A 21,372-nucleotide genomic window follows, 5' to 3' on the forward strand; every position below is an offset into this window, starting at 1 on the left:
AACCTTTAGTGAGCAGTTTTGGTTTTGCCAAATCGGTGGTTTTTAAAAAAAGAAAAGTCGTCAGAAAAATTGTAGCCGCCTTTGTTACCTTTTGGATCATGTTAGTATGAAACATTGTGGTGTCTTTGCCATGGAGCTGACTGAAATACGAGCACTCTGGAGGTCGAGAGCTCCATCAAAGCCAAGACTTTATCCCACTTTTCCATCTTCCTTCCGTGGTCTTCTGACCTGAGCTCCTGCTGGGGAGCAGTCGCTCTTGCCAGTGGCTCTGTTGAAATCACATCCTGTTCTGCGTCCTCGTGGAGGTGGCTCCTCGCCCGAGCACTGTTCAGCATGGGTAAGGGCTGTGGGATTGAGCCGAAGTCATGAGGAGAAAGAAAACATCCTTCCCTCCTGCTGCTGCGGCCTCGTAAGGAGCAGGAGGTCCCGATTTCCAGCTCTGTAAACCTCACAAAAACTTCAGAGGTTGCCCGGGCTCTCCTGGGGTGCCAGAAAAGCCTTGTGCTTGACACCACGGAGACTTGGCTGTGGGTTCTACCTCTGCTTTTATCGGGACTGTCTCTGATCCTCAGGCTTGCTGATAGCTGTTGTTTGTCCCATCCAGCTCCACAGAAACTTTTTCCAGCTGCTCACACTCTGCTGCTTTCCTGGAAGGCAAACTCCCTCCCCTTCGCTGCCTGGAGTGCAGCAGCGCAGCAGCAGGGCCTTTTGCTTCCGTCAGCTATTTTTAGCAGAATTAGGCTGCGGGGGACCTGTGCAGTAAGTCCAAAAACCCCAACAACAACAAAAAAAAAAAACAACCATAGGTAGTTGTGACATAAGGTCTTGAGGGACACATGAGAGAACATCTTAGGGATTAAAAAGTTCCTTGCCCTTTAAACCTGAACATCAACAAACATGGCAGGGGATGGGAACCGATGTGATTTGTATAATCAGATATCACACTTGGCATGACTAGGGGAAAAACACTTCTCCAGCTGGCTGTGGGCTTTGGAAAAGATGCATCATAATTTATCACATGAGAGATTTGTGTAATTTTCCTGCAGATCAAAACATTTCCCTCTCCCCACACGTTTTGATGGGAATGACAGGCAGGGAAAATGCTCTTAACCAGCACATTCTGCAGAAAAGGCAAATGATGACTTCTGAAAGCTTAATGCCTATTGCCTAACCATTATGTTTCTATCTGGGCAGTCTGGCATCATCCAGATATCTCGTGACATGTCTCTGAAGCTGAACATTTAAAAGCCACTTTGTTTAAAAATAATAATAAAAAAGCCACAGTGGAATGAATTTTCTCTGTAAATGACGAACTGCTGTGTTTTCTTAAATGTGAAAAAAAAAGGGGGGAAAAAAGAATAGCGAACCAATTTCCTTTGGTAAAGTGGAAGAAAGAAGCTTCTCTTGGAGTGTTTTGTTTGTTTTGTTTCTTTTTTTTTTGCCTCTGTTTTCAAATTGTTTTGCAAATGAACCAGCTCCTGTGTCAGAAGAGTGCTGTGTCCCTCCCAGCGGCTCCCAGGGACAGGTTGAAGTTTGTGTAGCATCAACCCCAAATCTGTTCCCAAGCTCCCAGTCCCCTGGGATCATCTCTCAGTTTTCCAGTCTCACAAGACAGTATGTCTTCGTAAAGTAAACACTGGGGTGACTTTCTTTGCTGTTTATAGATGATGTTGAGCAATTTATTGCAGTAAATTGGGACATCTCATGATGTGATGACAGCTGGGAGCCTGTGTGTTCTAATTTATTACTGTTCTCTGTAAAAGCTGGCCTATTGGCGGGTGTTTCTGATGATGCTATTTTTAATTATCGTCGTAAATGGCCTAGGACCTGTGTGTCAGAAGCACTTCCTCCCAGTGCTGTCTTACTGGGGAAGACAGCTAGCTGAACTGGGGCACGGGACCTGGAGCTCCCTGTGGAACAGGACCTGTGAGCTCGCTTTCCCCAGCACCTTGCTTCCCAGTGATGTGAAATCCTGAATTTCTCCATGCTCTGGGCACATCTGTCTGAAAGACCTCTTGGTCAGTGTTGTACAAGTGTTTCGCACCACAGCAAACAGAGTTGTTTAGCTGCTTAAACTATTTTAGGGATGTTAAGGTATGATTAATTATGTTGCATTGTATAACTGAATTGTTGGAGACACACTAATGCCCACGGGCTTACATAGGCAGCTCTTATTTTAATGAATTTAAGGTTCGTATAGCTGTGTTTCTACTGCAGCAGATTAAAAGCAAACCAGCTATTGTCCTGTGTAACTGTGTTCCTCCCACGTGTTGAGATCTGGTAAATTCATTGACCTGATGAAAGCACTGTTAAATCTGAACTGGGGGATTTTTTGTTTATTTTCGTAACTCTGCTTTTCCTTTCTTTTTCCTTTTTAGTGTATAATTCAGCTGAACAGCTCTTTCACCTCAATTTCAGAGGACTATCGTTTTCTTTTCAGTTAGACTCCTGGACTGAAACTCCGAAGTACGAGGTCAGCAATCATTCTTGGTTAATGGGTAGTCTTTTTGCCTCTGTGTGACTTGCAAAACATCACCTACAGCGTGTCTAGCCTGCGAGCAAAAGAAGCCAGTAATTCGGAAGGAATTTAACTCCTCAGTTGTGCTCTTATTCATGCTGTGTGATCATTTTGAAGTTAAACGTTTTCCTTCTTTAGCAGGAGGCATATGCTTAGAGGTTTTGCTTGCATCATGCGCTGGGACTAGCAATTCTGTTGTTGAAAGGAGCCTTCTAAAAATACGAGCACTCGCTATGCAAATACATAAATATTAAGCAATCTAATCGAGGGCTGTTCTTTTATCAGATATTTTTGAATCTCATCAAAGTGATTATGCAACAAAACTAGGGTAGAGTTCATAAAATCTATCTTCATCTTAAGTGTCCTTCAGTACGAGTGCTTTTAGAAAGCCATGAGCTTTATTTGTAATGCCTGTTTGCATGTTCACCAAATGTTTGGATGAGTTACTGAATGATTGAACATGCTACAGTGCTCTCTGAAATCTTTGCAGATCACTGTCTATAGTGGAAACAAGGTCAGGTCTTCTGTGATTTCCACCTGTGCTAATGAAAAAGTGTATATAATTTGTTCTGTATGAGTCTGGAAACACTTTCAGTTGTAGTATCTATGGTTATCAGTTTAAAAAGAATGCTTGCAGTGTGGTACTACTAATAAAAACGAACACTAAAAGAGTCAAAACCAAGTGGGGGAAATCAAGCAACACGGTGGCATGTGGTCTCATGTCACAGCCTGGTGCTTTAGAACTTGTTTCAGCATACCAGAGAGCAGGGAGATGTCTAGGGAAAGTTACCATTTAGCGGTAGTAAAGGTTGGTTGGGTTCAGAAGTTCTAGAAGGTAAGCTGAAACCTAGTGATAAACCAAAAAGAAGGAACATCCCAACCAAGTAGAAGCCTTTCACTCAAGACTTGCAGGGGCATCTCTGAGTGAAATGGCTGAGCTGTGAAGACAGTCAGCTGTTACATCAAAGATTCGAAAAGATGTCTAAAAAAGTTACAAGAATCAATTCAAGCCATTGCATATCTGCATCTTGGTATGTTAGGTGCTTCAATTGACTAAGAAAATGATGAAGGACGGTTACAGAAAGAAAGCATGGTACAAATATTCTTTGAGGGGGATGTGATGTGGTGCTTGGGGATGATTCAGTTCTTTCTACCTGTCAAAATATTGGAGGAAAATTATTTATCCAGTCATTTAAATGTGGTTAGTAAAAATGTTCACACAGTGAAAAACAAAATTCTCAAGATTAAAAACATAGAAATAGTTGGATAGAACAGTTTTGAAAACAGGATAGTATAAAACAGTCCACAGGGAAGAAGATGATGTGTAGAGCTCTTCAGAGACAACAGTTAGGGCAGGCTGAATAAAGAGTGAGATGAGATTTGCAGATGTAAAAATCTTTCAAGTTTAGAGAGGGTCACGTAGGAATTCAAAATGAGTTAAAGCAGCGAAGTCTTTGCCTACGTAAAAGAAAAAATCTGGAGAAAACTTCGGGGTTTTGATATAATTAGTAACAATCTGCAGGTGAGGAGATGATGGAAAGCCTGCTCACTGTTTCTGTTAAGAAATGAGCCCTGTTTTAGCAGTCAGCTACTTCAGAAAGCTGTTAGTATGTTTTGAGGTGGCTGTATTCAGAGCAAATTCAGAGGATCGAATTCAGAGCATCTCCAGATCTGATAGGTGTTGGAGGTTCCCTTCTAAATACCTACAGCAGTGAAACTTATTCCTCTGGGTTATTTTTTTCTCTAGGAATAAATTTTTACATTATCCTTACATGATGTCCTGCTAAAATTCACCAGGATAATGGTTTGCATCTCATGCATGTTATTTTTGTTGTCTCTTGGGACAAAATCAGTTTGTTCTGCACTGGTAGAACGAATCTGACTTCTTGGGGGCTCTTCCTATTTGATGAGAGCACTCTAAATCCCTATTAAAATGGTGTATATAAGAATGGGGTGATGACGAGAGTGGAAAATCTGCATAAAGAATGAGTGTTCATTAGGTCGAAGCATTTTGCAAAACAGTAAAAATGTTAAAAGGATGAAATTAATGTAGTGGGAGAGAAAAAAGAAGCTCTACCTGTAAGAGCTTATTTCTCAGAAATTAAATACAGCCAATCAGTACAAATACTTTTCTATTGCTAGTTGCCAGTGATAAAACCAAGAAAACTTTGAATTCTTGGTGCACAGATGGCTAACTGACAAACTAGTGCCATCTCTTGGTGGATAAATGTAGCGAGCATTTCACCCCAGTTTAGGAATCCAGAAATAGTGTAATGTCAACTAACACTGTGTTGTAGAAGGCTCGATCTTTTATTTTTTTAACCCCCGTGTCTTTGGCTAGAGACTTACCTGAGTTGGTAAGCGTATTCCGTAGTTCCAAGGTGGTATTTGAGCTGAATTTTATCTAACGTGTCATGCAACAAGAATCATTTTCTGTATCTGCAGCCTAACTTTGCCCATGGTCTGGCATCTCTGCAAATTCCGCACGGTGCGACTGTGAAACGGATGTACATCTACAACGGGAACAGCCTGCAGGACACCAAGTACGTACAGCTGCTCGTGTTGTTTGGGACACTTACAGTGTGTTCTTTCTTCTTCATTGAGCTAGGGTTTTGCAAACGCTAAATGTAATTACATCCTTAGTTCAGTTTAGGTCTCATATGAATTCTGTAGCATGCAGAATGCCTTTAGATACCGGTGTATTTCTAATTTCCACAGGGATTGTCCTCCAGCCTTTTAATCAAGTGCTGGTTTGATTTTTGGTGCTGTAATACCAGCTTGGCTCAGCTACTGTAGGCTAACCAAGCTGAACTGAAAATCAGTTCATGAGGCAAAGGAGGAAATGCAGTAAATCCAGTAAGCGATGAGGCTAGATTATTCTTGCTCTGTGTTTTGTTTGCATGCTTATGACCTATCCCTAGACAAATCAAACCTGTGTGGTAGGTGTGAGTTGCTCTGTGGTGTATTGGTACTGGGTTTGTCATAGAATCATAGAATATCCCGAGTTGGAAGGACCCATAAGGATCATCAGGTCCAACTCCTGGCAGTGTCCTGCCACGGGTAAAACTCTCTTGCTATATAAAAATAAATTGTGTCTTCAGACTGAAGGCATATGTATAATCTGTATATTTTATGTCTTTGCCATATATTCTATGTCTTTGCCACTACCTGACTGAGCTTACTGTTCCGAGATTAACCTTTGTGCCTTAATGCTAATGGAGTGTTTGCATTTGAACACAGTTAATATTTTGAAGGCATTTTGCCTTCTTCTAAGCAGTAATTTATGGTACAGTATTTGATGTTTTGCTCTCTCTAAAAACATTGTTCCTGGGGTTTCTTACTGAAGCACTTTTTATAAACCAAAATGAAGAGTTTACAATACCTGAAGTGTTACGGTGGTACATTTTGAGAGATGGTTGTGATTTAAAGGCAAGAGAAGGTTAGCACATCAGCAGATGACTGCTAAGGAGGGAGGGAACCTTATTTACACAGACAGAGTCTACTAATGAGACAAGTGCACTTCAGAAAAATGTTGTCTGTGCTCATCCATGCCACGCTGGGCTTTTGTGCAAGCACTGACTGTCACAGGAGTGCTGGTGTCTGCGAGCTCCAAGCCTGCCTTCTGGCCAGGTCATTCATTCATGTAGAGGAGAAAGTCATGTCAAACTCGCTCGTTGCTGTGACAGTTTTCTCAGATGTTATTGTAGTTGAATTATAATGAGAACTGTCCCAGTAAAGCAACGCGATTATTTAGGGTTATCTGCACAAGCTGCTTTCACCTTCTGGGCTGTGAAGTACCTTGCCAAGTGCAGTGAGAACATTGTGGTGAAGGGGCTTCTGCCACATTTGGGTCACAGGCTTACTTCAAGCAATAGGTATCCTTAAAAAACAAACAACACACTAGGGAACTTCTGTTTTCCTGAGAAAAGTCTGAAATGACACATCTTTGTGGGGGCTCTCCAAAGTCTAGGTATAGTTTCTGTAATTTCTGGAGTCTTTGAAACTTGCTGTTTTTTTTCCATCAAATGTAAAGGTTCTGTATTTGAATCCTGCCTGGTAGTAGTCCTTCTTGGTCCAGGATTTCTGATCCTTGTGTTTAATATAACTTGTCATCTTCAGTCTGAGTTAAATGCCATTTTGTCAAAATTAACGTGCTCTGTTCCAGTGAACCCTCATCAGCTTGCTAATGGAAAATTTGAAGATGGAGTCTTATCTGCATCTTTGTGCAATTGGTTTCAGGGCTCCCTTGATGCCCCTCAGCTGTTTCCTTGGTAATGTGTACGCCGAGAACGTCGATGTGCTGAGAGATGGGACTGGACCCTCAGGTTTACGGCTTCGCCTACTCACTGCAGGTACACTCAGAACGTGGAGCTGCTTCCTCCCCTAAGGAAAAGAGTGGTTAAGCATAGGATATCTGTGGTATTCCCATGGGTTGTTTCAAAGTGTTCTTATATACTTAATTCTGAACTCTTGGAAACAAAACAAAACTCTGTGGAGATGGGTTTGCCTGCTGAGATGTGTCCTGAGCCCTGGTCATTAGTGTCTGTTCACCGTGGTGGTCTCCAAGTGTACATGAAGAATAAAAATGCAAGCACATCACTGGAAAAACCTTTAGAAGTGAAGAAACCTTGTGTATACGTGCATCTTCTGAGGTTCCACTGCGCTGTATATGTGGATATTTTTGTGATTAATTTTGGAAGGCTTTTAAAAATGCCAGCGAGAGGCGTATTGATGCCGCAGCCTTAGACTGCACTTTGAATTCAATTCAGTTTTCATTAGCTGTAGGAGACAGCAGTGAGAGTGACAGGCTGATGAGTAGCTTGTCCTTGTATGTGCTTCTAGGGGCTGGCGGGCCTTCAAAATTAGGGAAAGGCATAAGGCCTGCAAGGGAGCCTTGTTCGGTGACTGTAACTTGAGACTTGGCAATATTTTTCTAAGAAAAGGGAACATCTATCCTCATGTGCTAGGGCAGGAGTTAGCTATAATATTGTAATGATGTAAATGCTTTTTCAGAAATTGGACCAGTTTAAGGTAGAGAGTCAAGTTTTGTTCACATACATGTATACACGTGCAACTTTAAGGAAATGTTGTCATTGAACAGTGTGATTGCTAAAATATGACACCAATGCTGAGAGTAAAAATAGAAATGAGACCATTTTGGCAGGTGCTGTTCCTGTCTTGGGAAAGTTTGCAGGACCCCTTTGTAGAACATGCCACACCTGTCCTACCATAAGCTTCTCTGGAAATACGTTCATTTGAAGTAACTCTTGCTTAGAAATTCAAGGATGACTCAGTCACATTTTTCTGATTTATTGTATTTGGGAAATAGCTACATGAATAATGTATAGCAAGAAAAGCTCAATGCGTATTGAGAGCACATCCTGTATTTTGCATTAATTGCTGCGTACTTGTATGTGCATTCTAATACGATGCCATGTTCCTGAAAGCAAATGGGGTCGCAAACTGTAAGGTCTTCCCATTTCTTAACATCTAGCAGCGTATGTCAGCTGTTCATCTATGGAATGGCAGTTCAGTAAGATCTATTCTTAACACATCATTTGTGTAGGAACACACTTGATATTGGGTTAATGAGCTATGGGGACCTTCAGTAAAGAATGTCTGTTCTCTCATGCAGTCGATATGGATGAGGAATTTCATTTTATGGGCTTTCTTAGCTACTAGGGAAGGTGCTTAGATTACATGCCACTTTATGGCTTTGGGAACACAACTCTGGCTGCTAAAATTCAGTGTTGTGAGGAGATAAAAATAATTCTTGGTACTTACTGCTAATAACCAGATAATGACATTGAGACTGACTGATTATGAAAAGTCAGTGTTTGAATGGCAGGGAAGTGAAGACAACTGGAGGTTAAGAAGATGTTATGGTTTAACCTAGCTGGCAGCTAAGCACCACACAGCCGTTCACTCACCCTCCCTCTTAGGGATAGGGGAGAGAAATGGGAAAGTGAAGCCTGTGGGTTGAGATAGAGACAGTTTATTGAGACAGGAAAATAATAACAGTAATGATGGTAATAGTACTACTAGTAATAATGTGTACGAAACAAGTGATGCACAATGCAATTGCTCACCACCTGCTGACCGATGCTCAGCCTATCCCTGAGCAGCCAGTCCCCCCACCCTGGCCAGCCACCCCTATATATTGTTCAGCATGACCCCAGATGGGATGGAATACCCCTTTGGCCAGTTTGGGTCAGCTGTCCTGGGTCTGTCCCCTCCCAGCGCCTGTTGCACCCCAGCCTGCCTGCTGGCAGGACAGAGAGAGAAGCTGGAAAGTCCTCCACTTAGTGTAAGCACTGCTCTGCAACAATTAAAACATCAGCATGTTATCAAACACTCGTCTCATCCTAGGCCAAAACATAGCACCCTATGTTGAGGAAAATTAACTCAGTCCTAGGTGAAAGCAGGGCAGAAGAGGATCTGTGCAGCAGTCAGCAAATACATCACTGTGATAAGAAATACTTTGCTGTGTTTGAGCCCTTGTAAAATAAAGGGTTACACTTATTTTAACAACATTGTTTAAAGAATGCAGCTGTTTGGTTTGTGTTAAAATAATGTTAAGCTTTTATTGTTGATCTGTTGATGCGTTCTGTGAGCAGGCAGGATGACTTCTGAGTTGCTTTCTGCTCCCCAGGTTGTGGCCCTGGTGTTTTAGCCGATGCCAAGATGCGGGTATTTGAGCGGTGCGTGTACTTTGGTGATTCGTGCCAGGATGTGCTGAGCACTCTGGGGTCTCCGCACAAAGTCTTCTACAAGTCCGAAGATAAGGTAAGGAAATTCATTCACGCAGAGAGAGGACTTTGTCTCCGTTCAATAATGTCTGTTTAGTCACAGGGCCTGGGTTTTGCAAGGCCAGAGATGTTAAATTGCCATGCAGCGCAGACTCTGAGCAATTCATTTGACATGTAATAGACCAGAGTGAACGTTTACACGACTTGGTATTAAAAAGCATTTTAAGCTAAATCAATGCAAATCTGTTTACATTTTAAAAATCAAATACATGATCTGTCAATGCAACATTTTAACTGATTTGAAAATTGATAAAAATGGAAACGTTTCTATCTAAAGAATAGAAAAATAAGAAAAAATATAATAATATAAAAATAATAATAATATAAAAATAATAATAATATAAAAATAATAATAATATAAAAATAAACCACACACTACCATAGCAGTGTGTGGTTTATTTTTAACCATTTCATTTAAAATAACTTTGGAATATATTTTGATTGTTTCCTGATGTTTTTATGATAACATATAAGTAAGCCTTTTATTTCTTATAACTAAAACCAAAAATCTGATGTGGTGTGCCTCTGCAAGCAGCCAGTGGCCTTATCATGAAGCACAGTATCATATTTTTCAACAAGGGCTTCAGCGTTGAAATGAGGCTATGGCAATTGTTTGGGTGTAGGGGTATTGCTAGTGGCGTTTAGATTCGTGGGCCTTCTGAAATATATCTGGAAAATGTTTCTTGCAGATGAAAATCCATTCACCCTCGCCCCATAAGCAGGTCCCATCAAAGTGCAATGACTACTTCTTCAATTACTTCACACTTGGAGTGGTGAGTAGGAAGCTTCCCTAAACAAATGCATGCAACGTTTTTGATTCTGCTACACAGCAACTGTTTCAGAGTGCCAAAAGCTATTGGGAAACTCAAACTCTTGCTGCTGTAGGAATCTCTGAATTAAAAAAACACCACCAACTTTTTTCTAGTGCTTGTGAATTCAATCAGTAACATCTTGTTGTATCCAGCAGTGGGTGGAGGGCTCTTTCTGCTTGTGCTTTGGTGTTCTCTTCTGGTTTTCTCCTTCTGCCATGCTCGATGTATAGGTAGCTCAGTTCTTGTTTCTGAAAGGCACGCTCTTGTCCTGTAGAACTGAAATAGGTGTGCCAGAATGCCACCTTTGAAAGCTTGCAGAGCTGTAGGACATAGCTCAACCTTTATGTCCCTTCTTACTGTAGTAGCACAGCTATTTTTTGCTTTAGTATACATTGGCGTAAATAATAAGCAGAAAGACAAGACCTCCTTAGAAGAATTGCCAACATGAGCAAATGAAACTGCAGTTGTGATTGAGTACTGAAAGAAGTGTGTGTTTATTTGAATTTATAAAAAGTCTCATTCCCAAATCCTACTTTTCACAATTCCATTTGGTTCGAGTAGTATTGATACTTATCACTGTATGCAGATGCTATTGTAACTCATCTCAGGGTAGTTTGGGGAAAGCCAACTTCTTCTCTCCAGCTTGCTTCATGTTTGTCTGCCTTTTTCTTCAACAGGATATTCTCTTTGATGCAAACACTCACAAGGTGAAGAAATTTGTCCTGCACACGAATTATCCTGGTCATTACAACTTCAACATGTGAGTGTAAAGAACTGATCTGTTCAAGAGTGTTTTAACATCAGGAAAGGAAACTTTATACTCATTTTAGAGAGGTCCTGTATTTTTGCCTCAGTGTCTTTGGTATACTTGGTAACCAGCGGGGTTTTCAGCCATCATTATTTCCATGTTCTTACTACTGTTTTCTTTCTTATATTTAAATGTGTTTGTTGCCAAGTATGTTCTCAAGTACTTCTTGATTGAACTATAATGTCTATTATTACTGGTAGGTAGTGTGTTTTTTTTTCTTGACGTTGTTCCAGTCAGTGCTCTGAGTTTTCAAGTTCTTTTTCCCCTCTTATGCATCTGACCAGCATATTTTTGGTTCTTCTCAAATGAAAACTCTTTATAAGAGGCATATGAGTTAAGGAATAAGTGATTGGATGCCTGAACAAAGAGAACGTATTCTCAGGCAGTTGAGCATTAGTGTTAGAGAAATCTGCAGTACTTTTTCTAAGCTGAGTACTTGTCCATCGAGTCTGTGTAACGAGAGCAATTTGTGCTGAAGGACCTTTTGTATCGTTAGAAAATTGTGCTAGGACGCTCCCAGGCTGATGGCTTTTTTGATGTAGAAAATAAAAATGGCAGTTTTTCTTCTTAATCTGATACTCTTGACTCTCCTTTTCATTTTATTACGCATGTGACTTTTAATTTAGCTGGTTATTAAGAGCTCCAAGTATGTGCTTTGTAGTTTGTGTTGGCTTTTCTGCTTTCTGACAGCCTTATGATTTGCTCTTTCTAGCTACCACCGCTGTGAATTCAAGATTCCGCTAGTCATTAAGCGAGGTGAGTAGGCCAGCTGCTGTCCAGCATCGGGACGTGTGCCACAAAACAAAGGGGGAGATACTATCAGTTCTCTTTTTAATGCGTTCTTGATTATCAGAGGGTGTCAATAGTGAGACAAAGGAGACATTTTGGGTTTTGGGGTGTGTTTTCTTGTTTTTAAAGTGAAAAATGCTTCAGGAAGAGTTCAGCAATTTTCTGATTTTTATTTATGCTACCTTGGCCACTTACATGGATCATATGGGTATTTAGTGGCAACATGACTAATTTTCTGTGATGCTGCCACTCCGCTTTGCTCAAATCAGTTACCTTGTACCAAGGGACTCAGAAGCTGTGTAAGGCAGTGTTAGTCTGAGCTGGTCAGTCTGTTCCACTGTTAATTTTTCAATGATGTGCTACTCACTCTTGAAAGGTTTATTGATAGTATTCAATATAAACTGATACTCAATAAAAAGCAGTATAGCTGGGAATGAGAACAAACATTCAAAATATACCTACATGCTGCGGTCAAAACCTACTCGAAAATGTCCAAGCTCAGAAAATAGCATTATATACTCCTCCCAAGTTGTGTTAAAATACAGCGGTGCTGATTCAGCAAGACACTTAGATGTGCACAGCTGTGTGCATGGAAGTGATCTAAAGAAAGCATGGGGAACTTTGAGGATGATTGTGATCAAGGTAGCCTTCTTTAATGTAAGAATTAACAGGTATGCTATGAAAATGTGTGTTTTGACTACTCATGGAACACTGAATGCTTGCAAGGTTTTGGCAGGGGATGCTTTCTTCCTTTGAGTGGTTTTCACGGAAAGCAGTTAACTGTAATTCTGTGGATGTCACAGCAGTGTGAGCACATACAGGAATAAAAACCTGGAAAAACTACATTTGTTTGTGCAGGCTGACATGAAGACTGACTTGCAGTTCAGCCAGGAGGATGAGCATGAAAGTTCTGCTCACTTTTAAAATTGTTTTCCATGATGTTATTGTGCAGTACCTCAAAGGTGTTTGTTTCTGAATGTTGTTATTCAGCTCAAGTATCACCATGAAGCTCTCCTGAATGCATCTGTTTCTTTTTTCTTCTTGTTTTGTCTTTTGTCTTGTACTTATTATGCATCCTGAATATAAGCTAGAGACCAGAAGGGTTGATTAAAAACGAATGTTACAAGACTTAGGAAGAGCCCGTGTTTTTCCATCTGGTGGTAGCGCATGATGCAGCTTTATTTACTCCCTTCTGTGCCTCAGCTGCAGACAGTAACTTGACAGAGTTCAGTTGCACAGACACTGAACTTTCACCATAAGCAGACCACGTTTATTTAACAGGTGGAAAATACAGAGGAGCTTTCAATCAAATTAAATACCATTTGCTATGTTTGGCTTCTTTAGTGTGTAGCTTCATCCCTACTGCTTCAGGAAGATGTTTTCAGTATTCAGAACTCCCAAAATATATGTATAAAACAGTTCTGAAACTACCAAACTGTAAGCATAAATATGGTGCTGTCCTTACCTGCAGGTGGTTGCTGCTCTTTAATGGATACAGGGTGTTTTTTTTCTTTCCCCAGGAATGATTCTGGGGACTGTAAATCCCAAGCTCTCTGCTTTCTTTGTCTTTAAGAGAGTGTTTCTTTATCTTCAAGGTGTCGGTTTTGCCAGCCTCCTTTCCAAACGCAGCAGTGTTTGGACTAGATGCATGGCACGCTGTGTTATCTTGATGAGTGTTCGTGCTAGGTGTGTTCACTTAGCGCAGGGAAGTAGTTTCTTTCATGCTAACGTTCTTATATGCAACACTACAATGCAAACATAGGCAGCATTAGGACTTGGAACTTGTAAATAGGCGAGTTTAATCCCATTATGTAGCATTTAATCAATGCTGATGACAGACAACTCTTGGTTGCTAGTAAATGCTGGTAAATTCATATATGAACTGATGTATTGCTTGTATGTCTCTCTATCTAAACTAACGCCCCTAAATAAAGGATTATACAGGAGACTGTTCGAGCGTGAATTACAAAGGCTGTTCTGTTTTTCTTTCATAGATAGTGCTGATTCACAGACCGAAACGTGTACAACGTACAGCAAGGTAAGTCTGTACAGAACTGAATGCTCTCCTTTTTTCCTTAAACCTCCTAAATGATCTTTATTAGATTTGCAACGCCGCCATTTGAAGAAATGGTAGCAGTGGTGTTTTGTTGTTTTAAAATAGAAAAGTCAAAAGCCAAAGCTTAATGTGAGCATGTTTAGTAGTTCAAATGTTTAGTTGTCTTGTAGGGATTGAGGGCGTTTGTAACAGCACAGTTTGAGTAAACTTAATTACTGCATACCCTGTATTCTAAGATAGCTGCAGGAAGAAATACAACAGTATAGTGATACAGGGAAGCGACAGAAGTGGTGGCTGAATGCAAACTGGTAGAGACATTCTTAAAACTTTCACAGGGCTTTCCTGTCTAATGTAGCTCTCGAAGACGTGCAGTAACTAATCAAGGAGGTCTGGTGGTTCTTTCTTCTGAAGGGTGCCAATAATAAGATGCTTTTCAGGTAGCAGCAGGGCTCACCAAAATGTCACTGCCAATGTGACACCTCCTGGGGGCAGCAGACTCTAGGTGAAATTCCCAATTGGGCACTTGCTGCTCCTAAGAGCTTCTGTAAGTTGAAAATTCTGAAGAAATTTGTCTCAGAAGTGCCTCTACAGTTAACCTTCAGCCAGGGTCAGTGCTGCTCTCTTGGCTCATGGGGTTTAATTTCAGTGTTGAATTCTGGGTCCCAAGATGGAGGGGGGAAAAGTAGTCAGGAACTTGGAAGCTGCCATTTTTTTATTTGAGTTACAAATATCCATCAGTGTTTTAACTTAAATCTTGTATGCGAAATTTCAGCTTTTTTAAAGTCTATTTACAGTGATGAAAATTGCTTGAAATTCCCTATCATTAAATAGCGCAGTTTTCCTCCTCTTTTCCAAACCTGCCTGTTAAATGAAGGAAAGGTTTTTGGGAGAGGTGGCGGGGATGCTATTTTTCCCTCGGCAAAGGTATGTGAAAGGATATTTAGCTGAGGTTTCCCACAGCTGCTTAGAGAATACTTTTTCTCTAAGGTGTCTCAGAAATGTTACCAAGTTTTCTAGGTACGTTTTTGCCATAAGACCCGTAGAATTGTTCATAGCAATTCTAATTTAAAGCTAGTTTGAGACAAAAATGAGGAAAAAAAACCCTAAGAGCATTTCCTAGGCCTGATAGTTTCCATTATTGAGTATGTCTCTAGTCACAAAATACTTGAGTAAATGCAGTTTGTTATTTGGCAAAGGAGCATGTTGCAAAAATATACGTGACTGTCTTTCTAGCTTTTAAAAATAATAATCTCCTGTGACTGATTTTAATACAAGGTCTTTGACATCCTTGCAGTGGGACAGTATTCAGGACCTTCTGGGGCACCCTGTAGAGAAGCCAGTGGTACTTCACAGGTAAAGTCTTTCTTTTGCTTGGCAACAGGAGCTGATAACAGGATGAGTTTATGTAGAGGAAAAGTATTTATTACACTAATTACTTTGGGGATTCTTTATTTAAGTTTCATACCTTTTGGCCACTAACGATACTAAATAACTGTTCTCAGAGTTAAAGGCTGATGTGCAGAATGAAAACATTTCCAAAGTTCGTTGAACTGTAAAATCCACAGAAGAGTGAAGCAGCAGATCCAAAAGAAGTATCTCTATTTACATATAATAAATAGTGCAGATTGCTTATGCTGTAGGCACATGCATTTCAGCAGCATGACATCATGCATTGCAGTGTCTGGAACATATGGCAGCAGACTGAAGGAATTTTGCTTTTATGTATGTGTGTGGTTGTTCTATAGTTCCTGAAGGCTGAAGACAGAACAGTAAGCTTAATTTTGCTCTGTTCCTACAGGGGTTGAGCTGGTTGTTGGGTAAAACAGGCACCACCTGTTTGCAGAGCTACCATGCTATATGATATGATATGCAACTGATTTAGGTCAGGAGAAATGTTAGCTTATGGGGGCTGTGAAAATACTTTACCATTTTCAGATATATCAAACAAGGTATTTTATCAAGCTTTCATATATTCATTTTTTTCTTTTTTTTTTTCCTTTTAAGTATTGTGTTCTTTGTCCCCCCTTCTCCTGTTTTATGCCAATGAGATCAGCTTGATATCAGCTTTATATTATTTTTTCCTGTGTTCTAAATCAATCAGAGCTTGCTTTACTGAGCACATCTCTAAATGTCTCTGACATACCTGTAGAGAAACAAACCAGTTACAAGAAAGGCCAAAAGCTAACTGTTCCCTAATGTTTTGGGGCCACAATCTAAAATGCATTACAGTCAGTAGGAGTCTGCTATCATCACGTATATGATCAAAAAAATCCAAATTATTTAAAGGATAAGTGATCTTGAAAACTACTGTTTAATAAAATTTAGATTAGTCTGTAAGATGATGAAATTGAATCCATGTTAAGAAGTATTTTTAAGTAGTTTATAGTAAATACACTTGAAAAGGGCTGAGAGATAAAAAGCGAAGAATGGCAAAAGATCTTGGACAAAAATTATTTGTAATAAATGATATGGTACTTGTGTCTTCGCTGTTTATTTTCAGGATTCTTCCTGTCCAAGTTCAGTGAAAGAAAGCTCTCCTGTAGAGGTCATTGTTAGCTTTGGTTCCTTTCTTCCCTGGCATTAGGAACCCTTCTGGGATGTTAACCAGAGGTTTCCTCTGGCTCACTTGGAAACTAGCAATGGTGTTGTGTAACGTAGATTTACTTTCTTATTATGAAAGCTATTTAACATGACAAAGATGCCATAACTTACCCTGTATTAACTGCCTGTTATTCCCAAGAAATTCCCAGTCCTCACATGTCCAATTTCTTCCCCCTCTCTTCTGTTCAGGTCATCATCTCCGAACAACACTAACCCCTTCGGGTCAACCTTTTGCTTTGGACTGCAACGAATGATCTTTGAGGTAAGGGGGAAAAAAAAAAAAAAGCTTGATATATTTGAGCAAACATGACGAGGACTTTGCTGTTATTACTTTTTACTGGCCTCTTATTTCCTATTTCATCAAAAGTCAGCATTTGGGAGGGGCTGTCCTTTTAGAGATGATTGGCAGAGCAGGCAACTTTCCAGCCTCTTCTGTGAGGCTGTACATTAGCGAGTTGAAGCTGGCACTTCAGCTCTGTCACCTAGGGCTTGCACTAGCAGGAGATCTAGCAGGAGATGCATGAGCTCAGCTCCAGGTGCTGATGTTTAAATGTCATGGAAATCTAGAGACTGCTTTTAGGAACCAGCCACAAGCTGTTTGCTGAACACGTTGGTTGCTTTATTTTGTTGGTGGGATTTCTTTTTGCAGGCAGATCAGTTCCATATTTGCTGTTTTCACTCTTCAAGTTCCTGTTTGGTCTACAGTTCTTCTAATTTTCCTTTTTCCCTGCCGTCTTTTTGCAGGTGATGCAGAATAATCATATAGCTTCTGTTACTCTGTATGGCCCGACGCGGCCCAGCAGCCAGTTGAGAACATCGGACCTTCCCCAGTGAGCATCCCCTGCAAAGTCAGCTAATCTAAATGCTACAGAATTAGTACAGCGTGCCTTGATTTGCTGCCACTTATAATATGGAAAGCACGTTATGATTTTTGTTTTTTCAATAAGCCTCCACCCAGGAACGGTGTGGAGGGGAAATTCTCTCAACCCTTCATCATGGGGCATGGAACTGTTGATGGAGGAAAGCAGCTTAGGTGCCTGTGCCGTCATTTATTCCTCTCAGTTGCCCTCATCCTATGCAGCACAGACCTGAAGACTGTCCCCCCCGTCCCAGCTGGCGAGGGGGGAGCGTGGAAGGGGGGCACGTAATGACTGCAAGAGTTAGAAGCACAAACTTTCTGAGCCTTGGAGCATCTGGAAGCAGGTATTGATTTTTAGTCTGTTTGTGTTACTGTATTGATGTGGTGGTCACATTTTAAGAAAACGTGTGTGTGTATATATATATAGATAAAAACACATCGGTATTTCTGTGGCTTAGGACATTGTACCAAGTGTGACAAGGATGTATATATGTCCATGATTTCAGGCACCACATCTTCGTGTAACTTTAAACCAAGCAAGTAGCATGTGCATAATACTTGGTTGTAACATTTGCACTACATACACTTTAATTACTTGATAAACGTTTATCTTCACTGAGGAGCATCTGTGTACTGGGTGTGAGTGGGGTGTGATGGTTATTTAATGTACGCTGTGCATAAAGCTTATTTATACAGTGGATCGAGTTAATCCACCTTCCTGCACTAATATGTACTTGATGTGCTGAAACAATTTTTTTCTGCCATGGCTGGTTTACTAATTTTTTCATACGCGGTTTCAGACAAAGAAATTCTGGACGAGGTTATTTCTATGATTGAATTATGCTTTAGTGAAAAGGTTTGATACAATGTTTCTTACAATGGAAAAATTTGATGAAGAACTAGCGTTGCCTCATTTTCATCTGTTCCCCGAATCCTTTTTTCCTACCCTCTTTCCTTAGAGAAAGAAAAACTGTATATAACAGTATCTCAGAAAGAAATCCCCGAGCTCTGCCATCACCAAGAAAACCTTTTCTGTAACTTTTGATGTGTGATTTTAATTTATGCCAAAGGTTTAGCCAAAGACATCCTCGTTGTAGTTTCACCATTTCTGTACATAGATGCTAACTGCACACCCCACCCCAGCAGACAGGATATAGGCTTCTTTCTAGTTGGGAGATGCTGCTCGCAACATTTTATCCCAGGAGGATACTTTAGGTTTCTAGTTCTCTTATCAGTCTTATTTGGGGGAAATAGGTGGTCTGTCTTTGAAATATTGAACCCTTTTTAAAAATGGACAAGAGAAATGTATAATTTTATCCCATTTTTAATATTTTGGTGTAGCAACTTGTGATACATAGATGACAATTTTGTGAGTTTTACTATGTGTGTACAGATTTTGTAAATATGACATTTTTGTAATTTTAACTCCATGTACAGTGTAATCCTGTATAGTTTATCAATGAATGAGAGCTAGGAAGTTGAATGTTAACTGAAGTTTTGGATCCTGGACCAGTAGCAGGGATAAATGTGGTGCGTGTGTGAGACGTTCTTTGCCATTTAGTCTTCCTGTATACTGTGATACTCTAAACTGTTTTGCTAAAACAAACAAAAAAAGCCCCACGGAGAATCTAATGGATAAGGAAAAAGTTACTGTTTACCTTTATCCCTAGGTGTCACTCCTGTTGAACCCCTGTTCAATCTGTGCTGTCTCCTGTGATCATTGCTTGCTAAGAAAATTCTATGCCTCAACCTTCCTTTTGTTTCCTCTCTAATTTTAATTTCATTTTACATAGCCCTTCTGTAAATTAAATGGAATAATAATGAGCATGTACACTGAAAGCAAAATAAAACGAGACTCTCAGTTACTGTTTTGTGTTAAATACAGTTACTGGGTGTTTTTGTAATAAAACCATGGATGTTATTGCCTTTTTTCTTATCAGTCAGTCCTTTTTGTTTTAATGTTTTTCCGGCATTGTATTTGAAGTACCGTATTAGCGTCCCTCCTTTCACAGCCAGTATTGTATGTTCTCCAGAGAAGCAGTACAAAAACTAGCATAATTTACAGCCTGTTTCAGAGTAGGCACGTAGGTATAATTTTTTCCACTGCAGCAGGGAAGGAAATTGTTAAGGTATGGTAAATAACACTGGCTCTTGTATCGTCTTAAAAGAACAGAATTGTTTACACCCACGTCAGCCCTTAGGTATTTTATTAAAATTGATCGAGTTTCAGGGAGTTTGAATATTGCACAACAGGACCAAAGAAATGTGTGCGTGCAGTAAGAACAGCAAATGTGATTTCTCATGCTGCTGACTTGTGCCTTGAGGTGTTCAAGCAGCAAAGCACTGAAAGTGTGCTTGCCCTGAAGCAGCTTAGAGCTCGGTGCAGGTGTAGGCATTTCTCCTGCCCTGCCTGCCTAGGTGTGGTAAAACCCTCAGCCACCAGTGCTACAGTGCCCTTTGGTTTGGGGATACAAAGTGACCTTGCTCACCGCGTTTGGCTCAGTGTGCTCTCAGAACTTCACTGTCACTTGAGGTGTGTGTAGATGTATGCTTGTTACTGAAATATGATGATCATACATTAATTTCACTTAATTTTAACTAATCCTTTTCTAACAATAACTCCAATTTAGCTACCAGAGGAGACGAATTCTTGACAGGATGATTTGAGTAACAGCTACACAAGTGCTACCAAAATCCAGCTTTCAAGCATATTCAGCTGCAGGTCAGGACTGCTGCTTGTAGCACGGACCTTGAGATTTAGGACAGGATAGCAGCAGCTAGCCAAAGGTGTGTAACAGTTTCAGTGGCTCCTGCCTTCACTTACAGTATTTCGGTGAGTCAAACAATGTCTGTTGTAGATAATTAAATGTACTCTTAACAACTCAGGTACTTCTCAAGGTCAGTCCTGAGATGTGGAAGATCAGTGGCTTTGCTTGAAAAACCTATTGCTCTGTTGCTAAGAAAAACAGCTTGTTACATCCCTGTGACTTGTTCTGAACTGCTTTGTTCCCAATTGCAGCCTTTCAGTTTGTCAGCAATCTCTTCTGTAAGAGAAGAGAACATTTTGTCTGTTAGAAGCTCACCCTGGTACTTCTGTCCTTTGCTTAAAATCTGTATAGAGCACGTTGCTGCTCTGCAGAGCTGGGCAGGAGGAAAGAAGGAGCCTTCAAAGACTCAGATGAGAGTGCTTTCAATTTATCAGTGAGGAGTGAAAGCACTTTCCCCCACTTCTTGTGTTTGCTTTGCTCTTTTGCTGTATGTTTTTGGTTTTTTTTTTTTGGTCAGTCTGCAGCTTCCTTTACAGAAAGGACGGGGTAGGTAATGTGGACCAGCTCTTTTGGGTTTTCCCCACTCACCCTCTGTAGCTGCAGCTGTTCATAGAGCTCACTTCTCTGAGATTTTTTGTTTGCTCCTATTTGGACTAAGCCAAGCTGGTGCTGATGTGTTAGGGGAGTTGGTGTGATGCTAGCTGCATCACCTTCCCCTCCCAAAGGAACCAAGATATCTGGGCAGTGTCTGATCCCATTTAAGTGTGTGCACAGAGTTGGGTGCTGTTTTATGCGGATCCTGCATGTTTGCCACATGTGCATGGGGCCATCATTTTGGTTTCACATGAAACAACTGTTTCCTTGACACAGCATTCAGTACAAGTGCATTTTTAATAAAGCACATGCATCCAGTCCCTTTGTGATGTGTGCCTTCTTGCTGCGTGCAGTAATGAGAATATGTGCGTGTGTTTGCCTGCTCAGCTTTGAATATCACAATATTGCCCACAGTATTTCATTTACCTACGGGTAATAAAACAGAGCTGTGATCCCTTCCCCTGGAGGTGAATCTGACTTTCTTCCCGTACTCGCAGGCCTGCACACAGTCTCTGGGCTCCCACGAGTGCTGCAAGCAGTGCTGTATTGATCGGTGCTGCTGGGTAACACTAGAAGCCTCTGTTCCCAAAAATGCAGTTCCTGTCAAGAAAACCCAATTTTCTGTTGCCAGGAACCCTTACACTTCTCATTCTAAACAGATCTTTTTGCTGAAATAGCTAGCAGGTGGTGGGTGAGGTCTGATTCATGTGCTTATGATGGTTCATGATCCAGACTTTCCATCAAAACCATAAAACAAA

At 40.6% G+C, this 21,372-nt stretch overlaps 1 protein-coding gene across 3 annotated transcripts in view; it reads left to right on the forward strand.

Moving 5' to 3' along the window:
• PHAF1 (phagophore assembly factor 1) overlaps positions 1-19,195 on the forward strand; it is a 35,119-nt gene extending 15,924 nt beyond the window's left edge. For 2 of the 3 annotated variants that reach the window (XM_038185508.2, XM_072043816.1), the window contains 11 exons: positions 2,379-2,473; positions 4,964-5,061; positions 6,758-6,870; positions 9,171-9,304; positions 10,017-10,100; positions 10,817-10,899; positions 11,660-11,703; positions 13,731-13,774; positions 15,087-15,145; positions 16,583-16,655; positions 17,138-19,195. In XM_038185508.2, coding sequence (XP_038041436.1) covers positions 2,379-2,473; positions 4,964-5,061; positions 6,758-6,870; positions 9,171-9,304; positions 10,017-10,100; positions 10,817-10,899; positions 11,660-11,703; positions 13,731-13,774; positions 15,087-15,145; positions 16,583-16,655; positions 17,138-17,227 — 917 coding nt within the window. In that variant the 3' untranslated portion in view covers positions 17,228-19,195. The remainder of the gene's footprint in view (positions 1-2,378; positions 2,474-4,963; positions 5,062-6,757; positions 6,871-9,170; positions 9,305-10,016; positions 10,101-10,816; positions 10,900-11,659; positions 11,704-13,730; positions 13,775-15,086; positions 15,146-16,582; positions 16,656-17,137) is intronic. The other variant, XR_005268861.2, reaches the window with a different exon arrangement.
• Positions 19,196-21,372: the final 2,177 nt, after the last annotated feature.

This window comes from Anas platyrhynchos, chromosome 12, assembly GCF_047663525.1.
Source record: "Anas platyrhynchos isolate ZD024472 breed Pekin duck chromosome 12, IASCAAS_PekinDuck_T2T, whole genome shotgun sequence".
Taxonomy (NCBI): domain Eukaryota; kingdom Metazoa; phylum Chordata; class Aves; order Anseriformes; family Anatidae; genus Anas; species Anas platyrhynchos.